Below are 21978 nucleotides of genomic sequence, written 5' to 3'. Positions count from 1 at the left end.
AACCTCCTGCATCCTCTGGGCGTGGGGCTGCTCCCAGAGCAGGGATTTTAAGGGGGCAAATACAAAACCATCAGCCAAATCTGGTGCATCAAGAGTGAGCCTGGTGCAGCTGCTTCTCTTCCCACACCTGACACTTTTAGGGCTGTGCTATTTTGCACAGCCTTGTTCCTACTCCTGACCTCATGGAGCAGCTGTGCTTGGGTGACCAGAGGGGACAGGGGCTGTCAGTGCCCCTGAGCAGCCCTGGCACCCAAAGGACTCTGTTCATGCAGGCACTGCCCTGTCCCATGTGCCAAGGGCCACTCAGGTCACCTGGCTAAAACCTGAGCCTCTGTCAGCATTTAGGAAATCTGGCATTGGGGGTCCTAAATGAAAATCCTGCAAGAGCAGGATGGGAAGGACACACTGGAGTGTCTGTCAGAAAATGTTTTTGGGGTAGAGACAGCCTGTGCTGGAACTGTTAAACCCCTTTTAGTGCTTGGGCCATTGTCCCTTTGGGATTTGCCTTGGAGCTGCACCCTGCAGCACCTTGTGTGTTTATATTGGTTTAACCATCCTTCCTAATGCCATGTTTGAGTGGTGAATGGGCCAGAGGATCTCCACAGGTCCCTCCCAGCCTCAATTTCTCTCTAATGCAGATGTGCAGGGGTGCCTGTGAAGGCTCCTGGGAGGAATAAATGAATCAGAACCTCTCAGCCTCACTGGAGAACACTGACACAGGAGAAAGCTCTGTAGGTACAGACAGGGTCAGTCTTTCCTCACTAGAGACAGTTTCTCATGGCTTTGCAATGGAAATACTGAGAAAGGCTCATCAATTCATTACCAAACTGTAATCATGCTGTGCCTGAGCTCAGTTTGTGAGTTCAAACACAGCAGAGCAGACAGGTGTTTCTGGAATAGCTTTGTAAGCTTGCTTTTGTGTTTTGTTACATTTTGCATCTGTGCTTGCTGGATTTTATGGTGTAAACAAGTCGTGTTTCTTGGGGAAATTATTTGGATGTGACCTTGCTGCTTTTATTTGGGCTGATCCCTCGAGCCCTAAGGAATATAAATTTTGGGTGCTTACACTGAACCAGAGCAAAGCAGCAATTTCATAAACCTTGGGTGCCTTCAATTTGCAGCCTTTTGATTTACTTTTATTAAACAATTATAGCTGGATTTGCCTTTTGGGGAGCCTTTGTTTATGGCATTCAGAGCTAACAAAGGCCAGCTAAGCCTGAGGATGGATTATGGAAAATCAAAGCCAGCTCTCCTAACCGGGACAATGGAGCCTCTCCACGACACCTGGGAGGCCCCCACTCCAATATGATAAAGTATTTTCTTTGAGGGAAGGTCACCAGAAGTTCACTTTTACAGAGAAGTTCTTATTCTCAGCTAATGGGGCTCCCTGTAGCATGGTCCTGCAGTTGCTTCACATAAAAAGGATGGATTGTCAAAGAAATTACCTTTAAAGCTCCTCCCTGGCAAAGTGATTTGAAAGGACAGCCCAAGTGTTGAGTGCTGGCCAGAGGAGCAGCCCCTGGGCCAGCCACACAAGCTGTGGAGCCTCTTTGCACTTGTGCACTTTGGGATTTGTCAGCAGTTTGAGCCCAGCCCTTGCTGCCATTCTCTTTGCTTTAGAGCAGAATCTCCTGCCTGGCTTCCAGAGCAAGCCATTTAATCTTTCCATGCTGTGGAAATGAAGACATTTTCAGTCCTTTGGGGATATTATGTGCTTCTCATATTGTGAGTGAGATGGACTAAGTCCTTTTTTGGTCCTGAAGAGCTAAACACAAAATCAAAACACATAAGCAGAGCCAGACTTGGCTCTTGTTCTGTGTGTTACATCTGCAATTTCCTGCACATGTAATTGATCCCCAGTCACAGCTGGGCCCACACCCAGCTCTGGAGGCTGTGGGGATTATTCTTTCTGATCCTGTCCTGCCTTAGCTGGCTCAGTTTTCCCAGAAGGGGGAGAGAGATGCAAGCAGGGTGCAAGAAGCGAGACCTAAAGCCAACATCATCTGCTGGGAGAAAGGAATGGGCTGCTGGGGCTGGCTTTAACTTGATGGTTCTTAGAGAAGATTGAAGATTCTGGAAAAATGTAGCTATCTTTTTAAAATTACCTTGATTTTGCATAGAAGGGAGAAATTATATCAGCCCAGATGTTTATTTGGGCACTGGCTCCACTGATTTGGCTCCATTGATTTTTTTATGCTATTGGCATTACGCTTTTGTAAATTAAAACCCTAATTGGAGCATTGTTGCCAAGTCATTATTAATTGATTTGATTAAATCTCCTGTAAGAAACATTCTGTGTCAGAAGATGACAGTTGTTCACAGGAAACTGGTAGAACCTTGTTCTCATTTTGATCAGCAAAAAGCATTGCAGTTATGCACTTAGAGCCACAATGCTGAGGTACAAATTTAGGTTAAAAATCAGATAAACTTTTAATTCCCAGCATTCAAAACTGGCAGATTGACTCCAGTAGAATAGACATGTGGTTTTTAAACTAATTTTGGGTTTTGTTCTCTACCTAGTTCTCAGAGTAGGCAACTGCCTTTGCTATGCTGTAGGAATGAGGATGTTTTTAATGTTTTTGGGCATTGTAGGATTTTAGCAAGAAGCTTTAGACCCAAGAGCACTGAGCAGTGCTTGCTGAGTGTGAACCCACTTCATGGCCAGTCCTGCAGCAGCTGCACAATTCATTTGGCAGCCTGAGCATGGGCACAGATGCCCTGGAGGAGGGCACAGGTTGGGGTGGCCGTGTTTCAGCAGGGCTGCAGGAGGGGCTTTTCCAGCAGTGACCATTAGAAGGTCTGTGGGAGGTGTGGAGAGCAGCAGGAGATGCAGTTGTGCTGGGATGGCCTGTCCCTTCAGATCCTTCAGTGCTACAGTGCAGGGTAATTAACTGTGTGAGTTAATAGAGTGTTTCAAACCCTCTGGGACTGCTTGGAGTGCTTCAGCTCCATAAGTGGGCTCTGGGGCAGGGCTGTGCATTAAAGCCCCCATGCTTCAGCATGAAATCAGCCCAGCTCCCCTTTCCTTGTGACCCCTTCTATTTTATGTTGTTAAACACACACCACTGTCTCCACCACCCTCAGCTTGTCCAGTGGCCAATCCTGTGGTTGTGCAGAGATGATCTGATGGTGAGATGTCCCCACAGAAAGCCCCGGGTCTGGTGCTGCTCTGTGCCACTGCAGACCCCTGGAGGAAAGGGAGGCTCATTCTGCACGTTTGCAGGATTCAGACAGACAAACCCTGTGTGACTGAGGCGCTGCGCTCGTGCAGAAACCACCACATCCCAGCTCAGCTCTGGCTGGGAGCTCACAGAGCTGCTCTGATAAAACCCCAACCAGAATCTTTGCTGTTTTGTCACATCCAACAACTCACATCCAATAAAACCTCGGGATGGAGGTGCAGCATCTGCTGTGTCGGTCTCTTGTCTCACTTTTGGTTTTTGAGTTTTCTAATTAGTTTATGTTCCAATAAATCCTTAATACAAAAACTGCTTTAAAACAATTGAAAATAAAACAAAGAGAGGAATTTAAATTGCTTATGGCTTGCTTTGTATGGCTTCCAGGCATTTGAGCAATTTTGCTAACAAGTATCCGGTAACCTATTTCCAAAGGCCACTAGCAGATAATTATATTTGGTTAATTTACATACTTTCAGTTTATAATCCTAATTAGTTCTCCAACCAGTAGTCCCTAGGCAATATGTAGTCTTACCTCATTTTATTTGCCATCCCTACTGTGCAAGGGATGGCAAATTCTCTTAATTTACAAAAAAATGCTGTTAGGTTTGGTTCAGGGCTTTCCCATTTCAGCGCACATCTAAACCTGACGGTTCCATGCAGCTTTCAACCCGATTTGCAAATAAGTATTTTACATTTTTATAGATTTTTACATCTGGGAGACGCTGGGGGAAGCTGACCCCAGTTTGACACAGAGCCTGTTTGCAGTGCAGAGAACCAGCCAAATTCTGCACCAACCTGTGCCCAGGGTGTGCCATTGTCACCTCTGGGGGTGCCAGGGGATGGGGCTGAGGTGCTGCCATGGCAGGAGCAGGGACAGTGAGTGACAATGTCATTCCTGCAGCAGCAGCAATGTGCAAGGGCTGGGGGAGAATCTCCAGGAGCTGCACACACATATTCTGGTTAAACCTCTCAGCTTGGCCATTCCCTGCTCCCTCCTGGTGTATTTAGGGTCTCTCCCTGCACATTTATTATTCTGGGATAATTTTGCACTCAGGCTTGAGGTGATGCTCAGTGAAGTGGCTGAGGAGGAAGCTGGATGTGAGGTGTTATACTTGCAGGTTTAAATGGACTTCAAAAACCACGTGGAATGAGCATTCCCAGTGGAAGGAACACATCTCCCACTGCTGATCCCTCCAGGACTTTGGATATCTGGAGCTGCAGTTGTGTCCAGGCAGGACCAAGCCACCACACTGTCCCACAGGAGGGTGTTGGGTTTTGGGTACAACCTGTGGTAACCCAGGGACAAAACCTCTGCTGCTGCCTGGAGATTCCTGCTATGAGAGGTCCTTTAGATAACAGCACAATTTCCAGTCTTATCTCTTAAGCACTTTTATGCACTACAATGTTATTTTTAGAAAAAACTGTTGGGTGAAATATTTCCTCTCAGGTATCCAAGGCTGCTTTTAGTTGGATTCATTGCTCTGTAATGTCAGGTTTGGATTAACGTTATGGTAATTTCCAATGTTTCCTTGCATGCAATAAAAAGAGCCCAAATCTCCCTTTTCAACACCTCATTAAGTACTTTGATAGGGCAATGAGAAGTGGGATGACAACTGCAAAAGGAAAAGGAAAATCTGCAGTTTGCAAAGCTTTTGTTCAGATTTCCAGGATAAGGGATGGATTCTGTGAGCTGATGTTAATTAATAAATCCTAGTGCCAAAGGAGAGAGGTGATTTTTAACTGTCCAAAATAACAAGTGTTCAGCAGGGAAAAAAATCAAAGGTGTGAGAGAAATTCTTGGCCAATAATTTTATTTCAACATTAATGAATGTAAATTTTATACTGTGGATGCTTTGCTGTAATCCCTGCATATCACACTGAATTCCCAAACACATTCCTGCTGCTACCCAATGCACAAAATGCTCAGCATTGATGTCCCTGGTGCCCACAGGAACCACTGCATGTGAGGTTGTTCCAAAGGAGTCTGTTTCTATGAGGAGCAGCTTGATAATAATTATTCCTCATTAGAACATTTCAAATATTACTCTAATATGTCCAGGCAGACTAAAGGTGGTTTAGTTGTATTTCCACACCTGGTTTAAGGGTTGTTATCACACTAATCACAGCTCTGCACACCTGAGTGTGAGGAGGGCAGTATTTTGCTGTGGCTCTCACACCTGCAGCTGGGATGAACAGGAGATGAATCAGGATGAGATTTAGAGATGGCAAATGTCCTATACTGACAGCAGTGTGTGAAAATCTGGTGTTTGTGAAAACCTGGTGTTCTCCCCACTGTGCCACACTGGTGATGCTAACACTGGTGATGTCAGGTGAAACCCCAGCTCCAACAAAGTCTAAAGAAAACCTGCCACAGACTGCAGTAGGACTGGCTCTTTATCCCCAAGGAAAACACACCCTGAAGATAAATTTGCTGAGGCTCATTGACAAGAGTGCCAGATTACATGGGCTGGAGGGGCATTTCCAGGTATACAGAAGTTCACTGTGGAGTGTGGCAGTCACATTTCATGGAATGCAGTGTTAGTCCACAGAGGGAGCAGAAAAAAACCTGGACAAATCTGCTGTTTGCTTCTCATTGACAGACAAAATAGGCACAAGAAGCTGCTAATCTCTCCCCTTCCAGCTTTGCACTTCTATCACTAAGATTGCAATTTTTGCTCATTTGAGTTAAGACAGAAAAGTCCAGAAGAAAAACTCAGAAGGTTTGGGGGCAAGTTTTCAAGGAAAAAGGGAGAGGGGATGGAGAATCTGTGAACTATTCATAATGATTCCCCATCACTTAATCTAGCAGAATATTCCAATTTATATCTGAGTTCTTAATCAGAAATAGAAAACACAGAAAGGAATGTCATACCTCATTGACATCTCTGTTGTTTTTTCACCATCTCCTTTAATTGTATATTTATTTGCTTTAGGTTTTATATGCTTTAATTTATATATTGTCTGGTTGCAATATATAAATTAATGCAAACCCCCACTGAAGGCTGTAGGTGGGGTTTATACACCACAAAGAAACTACAAACAAAAGCAAAGCAGGAGAGCAGAAGTTCTATTTCTTTCTTACAAGTCACCTTAAATAGCTTGTGAGCTTAAGATAGGCCTTGCTTGATTTTATTCTTGATATCCTTTGTGCTTCTCCCTTGTCTCTTCCCTCAAGAAAACCCCAACCCAAATTCCCCCCAAAGTCAGGATGCCAAATATTCCCTCAGGTTTGGCTCCAGTGGCTGTCCAGGCATTTCTGCAGCATGGGAGCTACACTCCATAAAATTGTATTCTAGGTGGTGAAACCAGCAGGGAATAAAAAGAATTTTAAGTAGTTTGAAATATAAAACAATAATTTATTTTACTTCATTTTACTTGTTAACGTTTGTAGCTAATGATGATTTCATGAAACTGCTTTTATAATTCAATACATTCAAATCTATAAAGCAAACAGTTACTACCATGGGCTTTTCAAATTCCACAAACTGTCTTATATAAACAAATTAGCTGTACATGCACGTTTCTTCAATAGGTTGCAACATTTGCAAACATGCTTTAAAATCCTTTAAAGCTGCATAATAGTGTACTTTGCCTCAGGCTTTTCAGATGAAACCTCTATACTTCTTTCAGAAACCTTAAAGAGAAAAATGTTTAAATGTTGAGCATAACTCTAAAAACTGCTGTTTGATAAATGTTAAATATTACAAGAGAATGATTCTAATTCTGAGTTTAAACCTTGAGCTAAGTATTGATAAACAGCACTCTGTGTAGAAGTGAACAACAGCAAAATAATATCACAAAATATGGTTTCACAAACAAAAATACATATGTGCAGTTGCTCTTGTGGGTTTCTTGCATTTTTTCTTTAGGTAAAGAAAAGCACGGGTACCTTTTAATATGAATATAGTTTAAGCAAATTACCTGTGTAAGTATGGTTAATACATTTCTGATATTTAAACACTTCATGTAAAAGGTAACAAGTAAAAAAGTACAATCAGTACTCCAAAAAGCACTGCTAATATTGCCTTTGAAGGAGATGGGCAAGCTTCCTCCCCACTGCAGAATGGAGATCCTGGCACCCACGGCTGTAGAGTTCAGTATTTGAACTATAAACTCGGTGACTGTATCTTATATACAAAACTCTTGCCACATTGAACGAGGCATGGATTCCTACCCCACTGGTAGTGTTTTATGTACATAATTTAGCCCTGGGGATGGATTATACAGTAGTCACTGACAGGAAGGAATTGTACACCCGCGTGCCGTCCGGTGACTTTGTTCCGTGGGTTAGCAGTTCTTGGATCGTCATCCAATTGTCAAATATTTTTTTATTTCTCTTCTTCATCATTTTTTTGTGGCTCAGTTCAATGATGTTCATCTCCTTCTTCTCCTCTGCACCTTGCTGCTCCTTCAAGCACTCTAACCTGCTCTGCATCATGAACTCCCGCCGCCTCCTCTGCTCCTTGGCTTTCACCAGGTGCTGCTTCCTCTCCTCCTTGCTCCAGTACCGGCCCATCTTCATCTCACTGATGGCATCGTCATCCGTGGTCATCCCACTGCGCTCCTCCTTGATCTTTATGGCCCGTTCCCTCAGCAGCCTGTCCCTCACCGGCCTCTTGGTGATGTAGCGCGTCCCGTCGCTCCTGACCTTGACCTTCCACTCCATCCTGGGCTCGCTCTGCCCCGAGGCCAAGTCCTTGCACATACTCACCAGGCTCATCTGGCTCTGGGCGTACTCCACGGCGGATTTCTGCTGGATCAGCTGCATGTAGCTCTGGTAGTGCTGGGCGTGGGCAGGGATGTGAGCGTGTTTGTAGGGAGAGTGGTGGTAGGGGGACACGTAGGGCTTCTGGCCGTGAGTGGGGCTTTTGCTGCCGTCGCTGCCTTTCCTCTCCTTGCTCTCCAGCTGCTTGCCAGGGTCAGGCTCTTTAGCGGAGGCGTGGCACTTACCAGCGCTGGATTCGTGGCTCTCTGAGCCAGCAAACAAATTCTTTGGGGAGACATTATAGGCCACTGCCCCCTCGCTGCCTTGGCAGCCGACGCCTTCGGCGGTTCTGCGCAGGGAATTGTCGGGGGAGATCTCCAGCGTCAGCGGCGTGCTCCGGCAGCTCTCGCCCGTGTTGTAGGCACTGGAGCTGTCCTTGTCAGACTTCTCAGGCAGCTCGGTGATGTCTGAGAGCTCGTGCCTGCGCACGTCAATGCTGGTGTTGTAGTTTCTGAAGCCGCTGTTGTGCAGCATCCAGGGCTCCCGGTACTGCTCCTTCAGCTGCTGCATCTTGTGGGCCCGCACGATGTTCAGGCACTCCAGCTCGATGTTGCGCAGCTCCTCGTTGAGCATCTCCAGCTCTCTGTCCACGCTCTCTTGGTCGCTTTTGCTCATCTCCAGGGTGCTGTTATGGTAGTACAGGCTGTAGGGGTTGGCAGACTTCACCTGGCACTTGAGCTCCAGCAGCTCCCGGAACCGCTCGCACTCGTCCACGGGGATGCCGAGGAAGTCGACATCGGTGCAGTCAGCTGAGATGAAGGACTCATTGCTGAACTGCATGTCCCCGCTCCCCAGCGTGTCGTGGCTGTAGGTCAGCTTCTTCTGGCTCCCCAAGGTGTTGGAGGAGGTGGTGTGATCGTCCCCATTGTTCTCCTGCTCGGAGCTCTCGTCGTTGCGCGTGCTGTCGTCCGTGCGCCCCACGCCGCTGTCCTTCTCGTGCTGGTTGGACAAAATCGTGGCTGTGTCTGTGGTGCCTCCATCCTCCTCGTGCTTCTTCTAACAACAGAAACAGCAGGACACAAAGAAAAATTATTGCAAGCATGTGAAACATTTCAAGGTGTTTATTTTTAAATAGTTCTCCTAATCCGTCACTTTTCACACTTTGTGTGTTCTATATAGAAAGAGTATTATGAAGAACTCAGAGAAAAGGTGACCAAGCCCTCAGCCTGCTGTGGATGTTCTTTTCAGAATAACCTGAGGTCTGAGTTTCACCTATACAGAAACAGTGGTAGAAGTCACATTTTCAAATGTTTCTGCTCCCACTTAGGTGCACAACAATATCTACTTCTCCTGTAGTGCCTAAGTGAGAGCATGACTCCTCACAACATGGGGATGGCACAGAGGATGCAGAGTTCTAGAAAACTTTAGGAAAAAAAGTCTAGGCAAAAACTGAGAAATGCTTTAATCATAGCAAAATAATGGAGAATATAAAGCCCTGCATAAAATCTGTAATGTAAAAACACTTTCTTTGCCTTTTTTCCCTTGTACAGACCTTACTTCAGTCATTTGCCTGAGTTGTCCCTTTTGGATTCCAGGTTTTGGGAGGCTGTTTCCAGTCTGTGCATGCACATCAAACAGGAGATTCTGTAAATCAGCTCTCTGCCTGCTCTACCCACCACACACCCAGTATTCCTCTCAGTGACCACAGTGTTGAGGGATTTCCATGAATTGTGGTCTTCTTGTTGTAAGGGGAAAAGCACAAAAGGTACTATTTTAAAACATCTCGCTGTGGACAGCCATGTAATATCTTGATTTTACAGAAAGTCCTTTTGCCTTGATCTCAGTGTCACTTGAGACACCAAGTGTATTCAGCCAAGCTCAATATTGAATATTGAGTGCAGTGGGAAGTTTGACAGCCCTGCACACCAGAAGGGCAGTACCTGCTGAAGCATGCTGGCAGTAAATTGCATTGCCTGGTGGTGCTGTTCCTCTAACATGTCCATGTGCAAGTCATCCAGAAAATCATTTCTGTCATCATCCATCCATCCTTCATCCAGCTGTGTGAAAAGGGAGGGAAAAAACAAACCAATCATTGTCAAAAGAATGAAGACTGACATAAATTACTGCTTGTCTTTGTGGACAGTGGTTGGGAAATCTCAGGAGATTCCTCCCTGTGACAGTGCTGCCTGTCTTGGGAAGGAGCCTGTCCTTGTGCTAAGTGTGGGTATTGACTGTGCTACCTCCTGCCACAGCTGCCTCCATCTCCAAGAGCAGGGTTTTATCTTCAGCAGCCCTCTACATATGAAAAAACTCAGTCTTTTGATCCGTGGAAATACTTGCAAGAGTTGGGGTAGTTTTGGTTTGTGCACAACTTGATTAAGTTGTGCAAAAACACTCCAGAGCCCAAAGCTCGAACACACCTCTTGTGAGGCAGCATCAAACCCCAGAAGGAAAAGCTGGCTGGGGTCTGTAGCCAGATTTTTACTCCCATTTTTACTCCCATTCCCAATTATCCCCACGGGAAAGATCAGAAACATCCAGGCTAAGAGGACAGTGATGATCTGTCCAGGTGCACTGGCAAGGGCTGCTCTCCCAGCACCAGGAGCAGAGACAGATCAAACAATGCTGCTCCCGGCTGTTTGTTCTACACCTTTGTTGTGCTAATCCCTGCTCTACAAAGGGATTTGCTTCAACCTTTTATTGCAGCTCAGGAGGCTTCTTGACAGTATTCAAGTACTTTAAGAGACTGTGTATGAAGAGCTAAATAATAGGTGTTTTAATGAATGAATAATCAATAGCTATAGGAATTAGAGTTCAGCATGTTCTTCAAAACTGTGGCTCAAACCCATTCATAATACCTTGCACTGATGTTTGTAATAGCATTGCAGCACAAATAAATCACCAGTGTCTTAGATATTGAATTTTAATATAAAATATATATGTAAGTACCACGACTGCTGAATTCCATTATTTTACATTATATATATATATGTGCAGTCAAACTGTAGAATATGGTTTTAGGTAGATCTGGTAGATATAAACAGGTTAAACAATTTGAAAGAATTGCTTTCTACAAAACAGCAACTGTTTTAATTAAGACTCAGTGAGGGTTTTTTGTTACTACCATACCTGAATTTCTGGTCTTGCCACAAGTAAGGAGATATTCTTGCTCTCCTCACTGGAGAGAAGAGCCACAGCTTCCTCTCGGTTCTGCACCTCGATGCCATTGATCTTTAAAGAAAAAACACCACCATGAAGGGTTTCCATAGGGACCCCTGGGTGCTGCTGTGCCCAGCTCCATGGAATGCTTGGCTGGATGGATCCACACACACACAAACCCAGCCTTGGGCAGAGAATGCTGGGCAGTGTGGTGGTTTGGACATGTGAAGGTGTTCCACCCCCTGCATGCAGAGTCTTGTTAGGAGGGCAGAAAATGGAGTTCTGGGGCTTAGGACACTGGAATTTTGGGGTTTAGGACACTTGGAGCACTTCCCAAGGTGGAAGGCAGGAAGTGGAGTTCTACGGTTTAGGACATTGAAGTTCTGGGGTTTAGGACACTGGAGTTCTGGGGTTTAGGACACTGGAATTCTGGGGTTTAGGACACTGGAATTCTGGGGTTTAGGACACTGGAATTCTGGGGTTTAAGACACCTGGAGCACTTCCCAAGGAGGAAGGAGATGATTTGGGTTAGGAACTGATGGTTGACATTGAATTCTGGGGTTTGGACACTGGAATTTGGGGTTTAGGACATTGGAATTCTGGGGTTTGGACATTGGAATTCTGGGGTTTGGACACTGGAATTCTGGTTGGACATGATTCGGTTAGGACACGGAGTTCTGGGGTTTGGGACACCTGGAGCACTTCCCACAGGTACCTGTATGATGCGATCCCCTTCCCGCAGCCGCCCGTCCTTCGCCGCGATGCTGTTGGGATCAATCTGCAAAATAAGAGAACTCTCAGTGCTCTGCAGGTTTGGGAGCTCACTATTCACTTCTCCTTCTTTCCTGGGTGGTGCATTTCAATGGAAGGGTTTAGATTTAATTATGGGTTTCTTTCCCCAAATTGGTGCAATTAATTTGAAATGGCTCTGCACGGTGAAAAAAACGTTCCTGTATAAAATGCTACTTTTTTCATGGAAAGGGACAAGGAGAGAGAAATGGGCCCCAGATGTTTGCAAATAGAAGTGTGTGGGGTTTTATACAATTTATATTGTTTAAGCAACAATCAAGAATAAAAATTAAAGGGGGAATACATGAAAATACTCTGAAGGCATCATTTGAAATAGAACATTGTTAATATAATGAAATTTGACTTCAGTGGGAGCAGGACTGCACTCAGTTTGGAGAAAAGGAAAATAATTAGATTTCTTCCAATTACTGCATTTTGGCTGTTTATCCAACATGGAACAAACAGAGGATAAATGTCTTAACTGCCCAACAATGCAGCTGGAAAGACAAATGGTATCTTATGGAAGGCAGCTCAATCTTACCTCACTCACATAAATACCCATGTCATCTTCATCATCTGTTCTGTAACAGACAGTGAGGCCAAGCTTGTCCTGGCTGTTCACTCTGTGTAAATCCACTTCCTGAGGTTAAAAAAAAAAAAAGAGGAAAATATATTGTCAGTGAGACACTGGTGACTGATGGAAGCAATTTTTCAAATGCAATGAAAATATTTTGCTTAAGTGATATAGTGGATGTCTTTTGATTTCACTTGTAGACGAGGTTAACTTACTGAGCAAAACGTGATTATATGCAGACAATCAATACCTGGGACATTTTTGACCCTTCAATCAATAGGAAGTCATTTTGAAAATAGACCTTTTATTGATCTTAAGGAAGAAAAATTACCTATATTTCATGCAGTGCTAAGACTTCAAAGGCTAAAATACTTATAAAGTATGATTTCAATATTTGTCACAGCTGATACATATTTCCTCATAAGCAGGGTAATTCTCTGGCTTTTCAGAAAAAAAACTAATACTCTATTACTTTAAATTGTATAATTTTCATGAAGTCATCTAATAAATTCCTCAAAAGTGTGACTGAAGATCAATATATTGTCAGCAAAGCATTTGGTATTGGTAATAGAAACATAATAAGCATTTCAGTATCTTGCAAGTGTTTGCTTTCAGCAGGTCATGGTGGACTTGTTAATCTCAGAGACATTTAACCCATCTTAAAAATGTATGTTCTTCCTCTATGCTTTTTATTTCCACGAGGAATTCCTGAGGGTTATTTCTTTTTTTGTGTTTGACACTGGTTGGTAGGAAGAGCTGTAAAATCCATGGAGATAGCCCCAGGCTGGGGGATGTTCCTGGCTGGTGACCATCCCTGTGGCATTTTTCAGCCCTGCCTTTTTCCCTCTGAGGGATATCCTGGGGGTTTAAGGTGTTTAACCAACGGATTGTGGCTGCTGGGCTGGTCCTGAGGATGCTGCCAGGGCAGGAAGGATTTGCTGAGCAGACAGAGGTGTGGAAACACCTGGAATTGTGTTTTACCTCCTCAGGTGAGGGGAGTGAGCGAGGCTGGGCAAGGTCCTGCTCATCCTCAGGCCAGGCAGGTGTGGGCTGAGCTGAAAGGGAAAAGTGGGAGCAGCAAAGGGACACAAAGGGATCCCAGAGCTGTCCCTCTGTTTGTGCTGGACCTGCCATTCCAGAGGAAAACTCCTGACAACACAGCTCCTTCTTCCTGGCATCTCTGTTGCCGTGCCATTTGGAAGGGGCAAGACAATAAAACAAGCTGATATGAATAATTTATTGGTGTGTCTGGCTGACAGCTGCCAAGATCAGCAATCTCGTGTTATTTACTTGTCAACATGTGTAATTTCTTTTTTTTTCCCCCCTAAAGAAGCGTAGCTGTAAATGTCAGTGACATTTCAGCTGGTATTTAAGTGGTTTCAATCAATAGTATCCATGGTGAAGTGCTGTGCTTTTTTTCCCCCCTCTTTTGTTACTTAAAGGTTTGAACACAATGCTTTAATAGTGGGGTTTTCTTCTCATTTCTAAAGCTTTGGAGCTTTCTAGAGAGGAGATGGAGATTCCTCAGAAGAGAGATGAGACAAAGTGGATTCTGTTCTGATCTCAGCTGATCCTCCAGAAAGGCAGGGCAGTCAATGGGTTTATTCTGCATTTACCCTTGGAGTGAACTGGAGTGAGGTGGAAATTTGTGGATTGAGCCTAATTCAGCCCAGAACAATTCCCATATTCCCTGCATGCTTTACCAAAAAAGTTTCATTATCTTCAGGAATACTTTTATACTGATTTGAAAACGTGGCAAGAAATTTCCAGTGGGGCGCATTCTACTGCTTGCCATACTGGCATTGAAAAAAAAATCATATATATATATATATATATCATATACTATATTATATAAATATTTATAAATATAAACAAACATATAATGCTAAAACCCCCCCACAAAACCAAACAGAACTATATGGTGACTTTGGCCATTGATTAAATAGATCCTGAGTAACTACAAACACTTGGAGTGGAAGGAAAAGAGGGAACAAGCTGTTATTTTAATTCTTATTTGCCACATGTTTTTACTAACAATAGGTGTTTTTCTAACAGTGTACAACTATAAAGACTATAATAATTAAAAATAAAGCACAGGTTTATATCGAAATTTTACCATCTGAGATGTATATACTGGAAAGTAATAAATAATCTGGTGAATTAAATAATATATATTTTGAAATATATATTTTACATAAATATAAACACATATAAAATATACACATATATAAATATATTTATATTTTTACTATATATTTTGAATGAAAAAGAGCTATCTGTTGTTTAAAAACACACAGAAATAAAGCAGCAAGAAAAGCTAGAGCAGAATAAATTTATAGAGCAGGTATTTAGAACTTGAATTTTTTGAGTAATTAGTTGACAGACCTACTCCTGAGTACAATCCCTCTAGTCCTTGGTAGGAAGAGAGAAAGTGGATTTGATGCTACCCAAATATGATAATTTTATGAACTTAAACATAGGAACAGCTGCTTTCTGTGGGTGTTTGCGTCAGTGAAGTTTTAATATAATCATAAAGGTTTGAAATATTTGAGAGATAAAAGTGTGCAATTCCAGTTGGAGTTGAAGAATCAACACCAGAGTCTTCAAAGCAAAGGTTATTTTCCATATTCAGAGGCAAGTCTGTGAAATGCAGAGATACATGAAAGGGGAAAACAGAAAACTGGCACCTGCAAGCACAGGTATTATGGCAGCTTGAGTAATTGTACCAGGATTTAATTAAACAGAGGAAAATTAATATGGGCCTGGAGGAGTTTGAAAGTGTGAGTCCCTGTGTTTGCAATGCCACAGGAGTTGCCATTTCTCAGAGTTTTGTCTCAGGGCAGTGCAAGGGGCACTCTGGGGTTATCCCACAGCTGCTCTGCAGGCACAGAAAGCAGCTGGCAGGCAGAGAGGGGAATGCTGGGCTGGGTCAATGGGTAAATGTGAAAATTCCATCCATGACAGTTTTTACACTCGCAGATAATTCAAATCTGCTCCTTCAGATCAGGTAAAAGTGACATTTTGAGAGACGTTCAAAGGAGGATTTGGATGCTCTTTCAAAATAGTCTGTGCAAGAGAAGTGTCTGAAAGATTATTGGCTCCTCATCAAATGCAGAGCCAAGGAGGGCTCACAGAGCTGGTTGCTGAAATCCATCTGGCATTTACAGCAAGACAAGAAGAAATGAACATGCCCTGTGACATTATACCTGCAACCACTCATCATAATGAATTAGGAGCAAGTGATAATAGTAAATTAACCTCTATAAGCTCAGAAGATCCTTCATTTGCAGAGGATTATTGAATTATTGTACTGCTGATTTAGAATTATGGCCTGCCTGCAGATTTATAAAAATCAGAGTCCTTTCTCTAACAAGACAGAAATGAGCAGTAGAGATGTGAAATGACAGCAGTGGCTAAGAACAGTTCAGTCACTCAGAAAGCTTCACCCACAGCTTGCATGGTAAGTGATCTGTCCTTCTCCCTCTCCCTGTAAAATGTGGTGGATTTTTTATTTTCTGTGCTGACCTCTGCCATACCTGACCAGCAGGATTCCCTTTTTTTGTGCTTCCTTTTGCTAGGTTTCATGCATAAAACAAAGTCAAGGAAATAAATAAATATATATAACTATTTCTTTTTATGCTGCATAAGGCCCTCTCACTACTTTTTGGCAACTGACCCTGCTAGAGCAGGAGGGAAAATCTTCTTCATGCTTTCTTGAATCTAAGAAAGTAATCTATACGTTTGTGTTCTCATATCAAAGTGGTTTTCAACACAGGTAAATGGAAAATAATCCCTCCCTTTCCCTTTTCAAGGGAGAAAAGGGAAAGGGAGGGATTATTTTCCATAAACCAGATTTTCTTTCCAAAATTCTCTGCTCTAGAGAAGCAGGACTCTACCTGTGGGTGTCTGTGGCGGCCCAGCTCTGTGATGGGGATTCTCTGCCAGAGCACAGAGGCTGGAGCAGCTTTAATCCCCAGTGGTGCTGGGGAAGGCTGCAGGGAAGTGTTTCTCACCCTGATGAAAGGAGCTTTGGGATGGCTCGGTGAGATAACTTGGAGGATGCCAGGCTCTGTGCCAGGCAGATGGGCAGAGCTCCATGGCTCAGACCTTTCTCACACAGCACGAGGCGCTGGGGCCAGGCCGAAAACCTCCAGAGAGCTGAGGCAGGACAAGTTCTCAGTGCTGCCTTGTGAGCCAGATGAAATGTTTTACCACTTCTGCGTTTGTTCCAAACAGAGAACACACAAATATTTGTGTTAGAAAGTACAGCTGTGAAGCTTTTCAAACCTTTCCATATTCAATCACTGCCTGAAGCAGGCCTGCTCAGGCTGCAGCTCTTTGTATTCCCAGACACAGCAATGCCTTGAGAAGCTCCTGATCTGTGCAGCTCCCTGCAGAGCACGAGTTTTCATAGAGAAGAAATATATTCACATAAAAGATGCTTTGAAATGCTTTGTAAACCAGGATGGAATAAAAATTGCAGAGTGCCTGTGATGGAGCCTTCCAATTCTCATGTTCAGAGTTGCCTCTCATCCCCCTTGCAAACAGATTATTGGAGAAGTGAAAGAAAAGTTTAAAAAAGCACAGCAAAGGGGAGAGCTTGAAACCCTGGTACTCAGTTTTTACTCATGGTTTCCTAAAAGCAGTGGAGTATTAATTTCAGATCTTGAAGCACTTTTTTTGTGCTCAGCATGTCCATCTTTGGCTGATCATGCTGGGAACACTGGGAGCTGTGCACTGGGTGGGCCAAAAGCTCTTTGAACAATTTTGGTGTCCTCCTTCAGTCTTTTGACAAGAATGCTTCATTCCTGTCCAAGACTGAGTGAGAGTATCAGAGGGAAATTTCTCAGCAGTAGCAAACATTTCACGTAATTTTCATCTGCAAGCTTCACTGGCTTTCAGCTAACCATTCAGTTGAGTTCAGTTCTTTTCTTGGAAAGAAAGACCTACATACAAGTTGCATATTGGGGAGGGTGAAGACAGAAAGTGAAATGGGAGGGAACAGGCCCCTTTTTGATGTAGAATGTTCTCCTTTGTAATGTGAGAAAGTTCCACTGAGAGAGCCCTGGCTTGGGCTGTGTCTGACAGCTGGACAGACTTGTTTGAATAAACATATTAATGCATAACACTGCTGGGGAATCCTGGAGTGACATTATTCTTCCTTTATGAGCCTGAAATGACTTCTAGCTGGGCCTCCGTGAAGAATGAATGTACTTTTAATTTATAATAAAATAGGAGTTCACGATTTAGTTCCTCTTTACTTGTGGCACGGAAACTTCAAAAGAAAAGAAATGGTATTTATTTGTTTTTGTAGCAGGGAATATATGGCAGTTACCTCCGAGTCATCAATTTTAAGACAAATGTTGAGATAAAACCGAGAATACAATTTTGGCACCTCAGCAATACTGCCAGCATAAATTCCTTCCTATGGATATTTACATTGGAGGTTGGTTGTGAACTTGGCTATTTCACCTTTTTTGTCTTGTTTGCTTGTTACAAATCACTAACCAGTCAGTTATAGACCATAAAAGTTTAGATGAGGAGCTTCTGATTTAAATTCAAAGCACATTTTATAGACATAGAAACCCAGAAGGCTGACTTGATGGCTTTCTTACTTTCGACATTCCTGCTGCAGTCAATGAAACAGTGCCTTTGTGGTCTTTTAAAACATATCTATCAAAAGGCAAACAAAAAAGCAACCAGCCAGTTGAGTCCCTGTTAGCACTTTGACCTTACCATTGATCACAGTCTTTACAATTTGAACAGGAATCTTTAGTGGTTTTTAAGAAATACTATTAGGCTACAGAGACTTTCCTAATGTTCATCTGCCTGTGTTACTGAGCTGATCACCTTTTGCCATCAAGTACTATATCAATGTCACAATTATTAATGTTGTGGTTTAAGGCATATTAAGGTTTGGCTACTGGAGTGCGTGTGTTTAAACTGTTTTCAGCTCAACTGGTTGACCTTCTAATGGAAGCACTAGAATTTATCCACAATATTAGATTTCCTAAAAAGTAGATTTTGGAAAGATGCTGGTAGAAAACACTGATTTGTTCTACATTTTCCTTTGAGACTGAAACCTATATTGTATTTGTTTTTACTTGAGAGAGAAAAAAAGGGCCTTGTTTGAAAAGTAAGGCCTTGAAGTCTGCTAAGTAGCATTTGTTTTACTGGCACTTTGATTTTATCCTGCCTTTGATTTACATCTGTATACAGACATGAATTGCTACCAGATCCGCAGAATTTGAGAACAGCTTGCAAACTTTTTATGGGGTTTTAGTCCTTGATCCTGCAAACACTTTTATAGAAGGAAACAACCTGGTGCTCATGGAAGGGCTGAACTCTGCTCCCACTGAAGCTGTTGATAAATCTGCACTGGTTTCAGCAGAGCTTCAGCACTGCTTGCTGTGACAAACAGGTGTTAGCACGACCAGGATCTAAGAAATCAGAAGTGCAAGCCAGCTAAGGGTATAAAATATTCTCTTACTGATAGTCTTGGATGGATCAGCTGGCTCAGACATTGCTGGCTGTATTTAGAACTATTGGGATACTTTGCTGCTATTCATTATAAATACTAAAACCACTTCACTGGGTCAGTACTGCTAAAGTATCTTGCAGAACTCCACAATTTATGTGCTATCAATGGAATGGTTGGGAGCAGGCTATTAAAATAAGGAATGAGAAAACTGAAGATGAACTTCTGATGGGATATGCAAGCACTAAAACCAAAAGTGGTTTTCAAAGATTTGTCAGGGAAAAGGGCTTGCATACCTTCATGACTGGTTCAACTTTTATTATCTGTAATTTCATATGTATACATATGTCACTTAAGTAATGAAAAAGGGAGGAACAGCTTAATAGAGTGGCAAATCTATCCTGGCCTTGTCTTGTAAACTTAACATACTTCAAAATTATATGATCAAGAACATCTGTTTCTCAGCCAGGAAATATTTAAGAGAAACTCACACATTTTTACTGTGGTTATGTGGAACAGGTCCTGCCACTCAGCAGAGCCCTTCAGATTTTCAGAAAGCCTAAATCAGCACACTTAAACAGAATTTAATTAAAGGAATCAATGACTTCATTATTTATGTTAGCTGAAGATCATCAGTGCCTGGCTCACAGCTCAATGGGGTGATAAAGGTATCAGCAACCAGTGAACAATGTTATCACAAATATCTGCTTTGGAAAGTCTTTCCACTTTATGCAATTCAAAGACCTTGAGGTGCATATGGAAATGAAAGAGTAAGTACCTCTAATTCCAACTCATCCCGGTCCATTTCTTGATGAATTCCTCCCATGTAGTCATTTGGGTCATAGTATTCATGCACGGATGGATGGCTGGAAAAAAAAAAGGTATTTTTTAGGACAGCACTCAGGACTTTAGTGGAACTTGTTAATGCATTCCAAGCTTGTAGGGGAGATGATGGAGTGACCCCCACACCGAGGAGCTGCATGTGGTTAATTTTGTAAGCTACACCACTTACCCCAGTAAGTGTTTTAAATGAAAATTCCGTGTATTGCAGGAGGACAGCCTGCTGCTTTTTACTGCTTGAGCTCTCCCACACTTCCACTGCCTTTACTTTGGAAGTTGTGAGCAGTGTAATGCTCTTGTGATCACGGTTTTCTGAGCTGGATTGTTCTATCTGCAGTGAAAGTAAACTCCCTGTAATTCTCTGTTAACTAGATACACGTCTGAGGCTATTTATGTAACAGCATCTGCTAATTGGCCAGCATAGTCAAGTTGTTAGAGGCAGGCGAGATTAATCTGAATGGAATTGGGAGAAGCGAGAGGAAACACCAGGAAAAAATGACTTTGCTTTCACATGCTGGGTGACAGCACAGCCAGAGAGCTCAGTGTGGTCCTGGCATGGGAAGGGCACTGGTGATCCCACTGGCAGATGGGACTAATAATTAAGGAACAATATGGAGCTGATAGGGCTAAGGTGGAATAATGCAGGCACATTGCAACCCAAATCACAGAATGATAAAATCATGGGACAGTTTGGGGTGGAAGGCAAATATTTTCTTAAGGAAAACCTCATTCCAGCACTGCCATGGGCAGGGACATCTTCCACTAGACCAGGTTGCTCCAACCTCTCTTGGACACTTCCAGGGATGGAGCTGCCGCAACTTCTTTGGGCACCCTGTGCCAGAACCTCACCACCCTCACAGGGAATAATATTTTCCTAAATGATTCATCAGGAATGAATCCTTGCCATTTTCTAAGTGCAACTGGTACTAAAAACCCCTACTGCAGATGAGTCTGGGAGGTGCAGTGTCGAGGCCCTAGGAACAATCATGTCCTCCCCACAGGCTCCAAGCCCTTTGAGCTGTTTGCTCACTGCAAGCTCAAAGCTCCAGCCTTTTGTCAAGTATTTCCACTAAACTGTGCTGCTGTGCTTGAATTTTGAGTGGGCTGGGAATAGGTGGCTGTGCTGGAATATCTCCTTTGAGTACCAGCAGAGAGAGGCATGAGAGGAAATGGAAAGGTCCTGGCTTGTCGCAGACATCTTTTTATGAAAATCTTTTCCTTAAGATTTTTTTTCCTCCTGAGAAGCTGAAAAGCCTCAGGAACAAAATGTAAACAATGGTTATCTGCTGCTGTAGAATGCAACAGGTGCATCTGTGATTGGTCTCATGTGGTTGTTTCTAATTAATGGCCAATCACAGTCAGCTGGCTCGGGCTCTCTGTCCGAGCCACAAACCTTTGTTATCATTCCTTTCTATTCTTAGCTTAGCTAGCCTTCTGAGAAACCTTTTCTTCTATTCTTTTAGTATAGTTTTAATGTAATATATATGATAAAATAATAAATCAAGCCTTCTGAAATATAGAGTCAAATCCTCGTCTCTTCCCTCATCTGAAAGCCCCTGTGAACACCGTCACACTGGCTCATGTGGGAAGGTTTCTGTGCTCTGAAAATCACTCAAGGGCAGTGCAGGATCAGTGCCTGTTCACAGCCAGACCCCAATTCCCTGGAGGGCAGGCAGGGATGCCTGGAGAGCTGCCCTGGCAGGGTGGGTGCACACCAGCCATGCTCTCACCGCGTGCAGCATCACCTCAAAACCTCAAAAAACAAGAATTGCTGTGGCCAAACCAGATCAGCCTCTCACACACAGCAACTGAGAGGGTCAGAATCCTTTCCATTCCCTGCTCCCTGTGGAGATGCATGGCAGGATGACAGGCAATCTGCAGGGGCTCCTTGGGGAGCTGTTTTCCTCTCCAACAGCATGTGAGGGCGGGGGGTGTGTGCGCCAGGAGATAATTGTCATTTGTATTTGTAAGTACAAAAGCATCAAATTACCATTAACAATAATTAAAATTTGATTCTAAAACATCCATGACAACACTGGTAAGTAATTTTAGTCCCAGAAAATAACTTATTCGAGTAACAGCGCTGCAGGGTTATAATAAAGTAATTAATACACTGGAACAGAATGCAGCAGCTCTTAGCATTACACAATTTATGGCAGCCATAAAAAATAAAGTTAAAACATAAGCAACCCAAAGAGGCAGTGAGAGGAATTACAAAATGCAATAACTTTATCCATCAAATGCCAGCAAAAAA

The 21978-nt window shown here is 43.1% G+C and overlaps 1 protein-coding gene across 2 annotated transcripts in view; it reads right to left on the bottom strand.

Moving 5' to 3' along the window:
• Positions 1 to 6342: 6342 nt before the first annotated feature.
• Positions 6343 to 21978, bottom strand: part of PDZRN3 (PDZ domain containing ring finger 3) — a 132597-nt gene continuing 116961 nt past the window's right edge. For both annotated transcript variants that reach the window (XM_064724152.1, XM_064724153.1), the window contains 6 exons: positions 19663 to 19750; positions 12374 to 12472; positions 11759 to 11821; positions 11014 to 11115; positions 9825 to 9941; positions 6343 to 8940 (listed from right to left, as the gene is read on the bottom strand). In XM_064724152.1, coding sequence (XP_064580222.1) covers positions 7399 to 8940; positions 9825 to 9941; positions 11014 to 11115; positions 11759 to 11821; positions 12374 to 12472; positions 19663 to 19750 — 2011 coding nt within the window. In that variant the 3' untranslated portion in view covers positions 6343 to 7398. The remainder of the gene's footprint in view (positions 8941 to 9824; positions 9942 to 11013; positions 11116 to 11758; positions 11822 to 12373; positions 12473 to 19662; positions 19751 to 21978) is intronic.

Source organism: Zonotrichia leucophrys, chromosome 12 (genome assembly GCF_028769735.1).
Source record: "Zonotrichia leucophrys gambelii isolate GWCS_2022_RI chromosome 12, RI_Zleu_2.0, whole genome shotgun sequence".
NCBI lineage: Eukaryota > Metazoa > Chordata > Aves > Passeriformes > Passerellidae > Zonotrichia > Zonotrichia leucophrys.
Note: the sequence above shows the minus strand (reverse complement) of the source record. Positions and strands in the feature narration are given on the sequence as shown.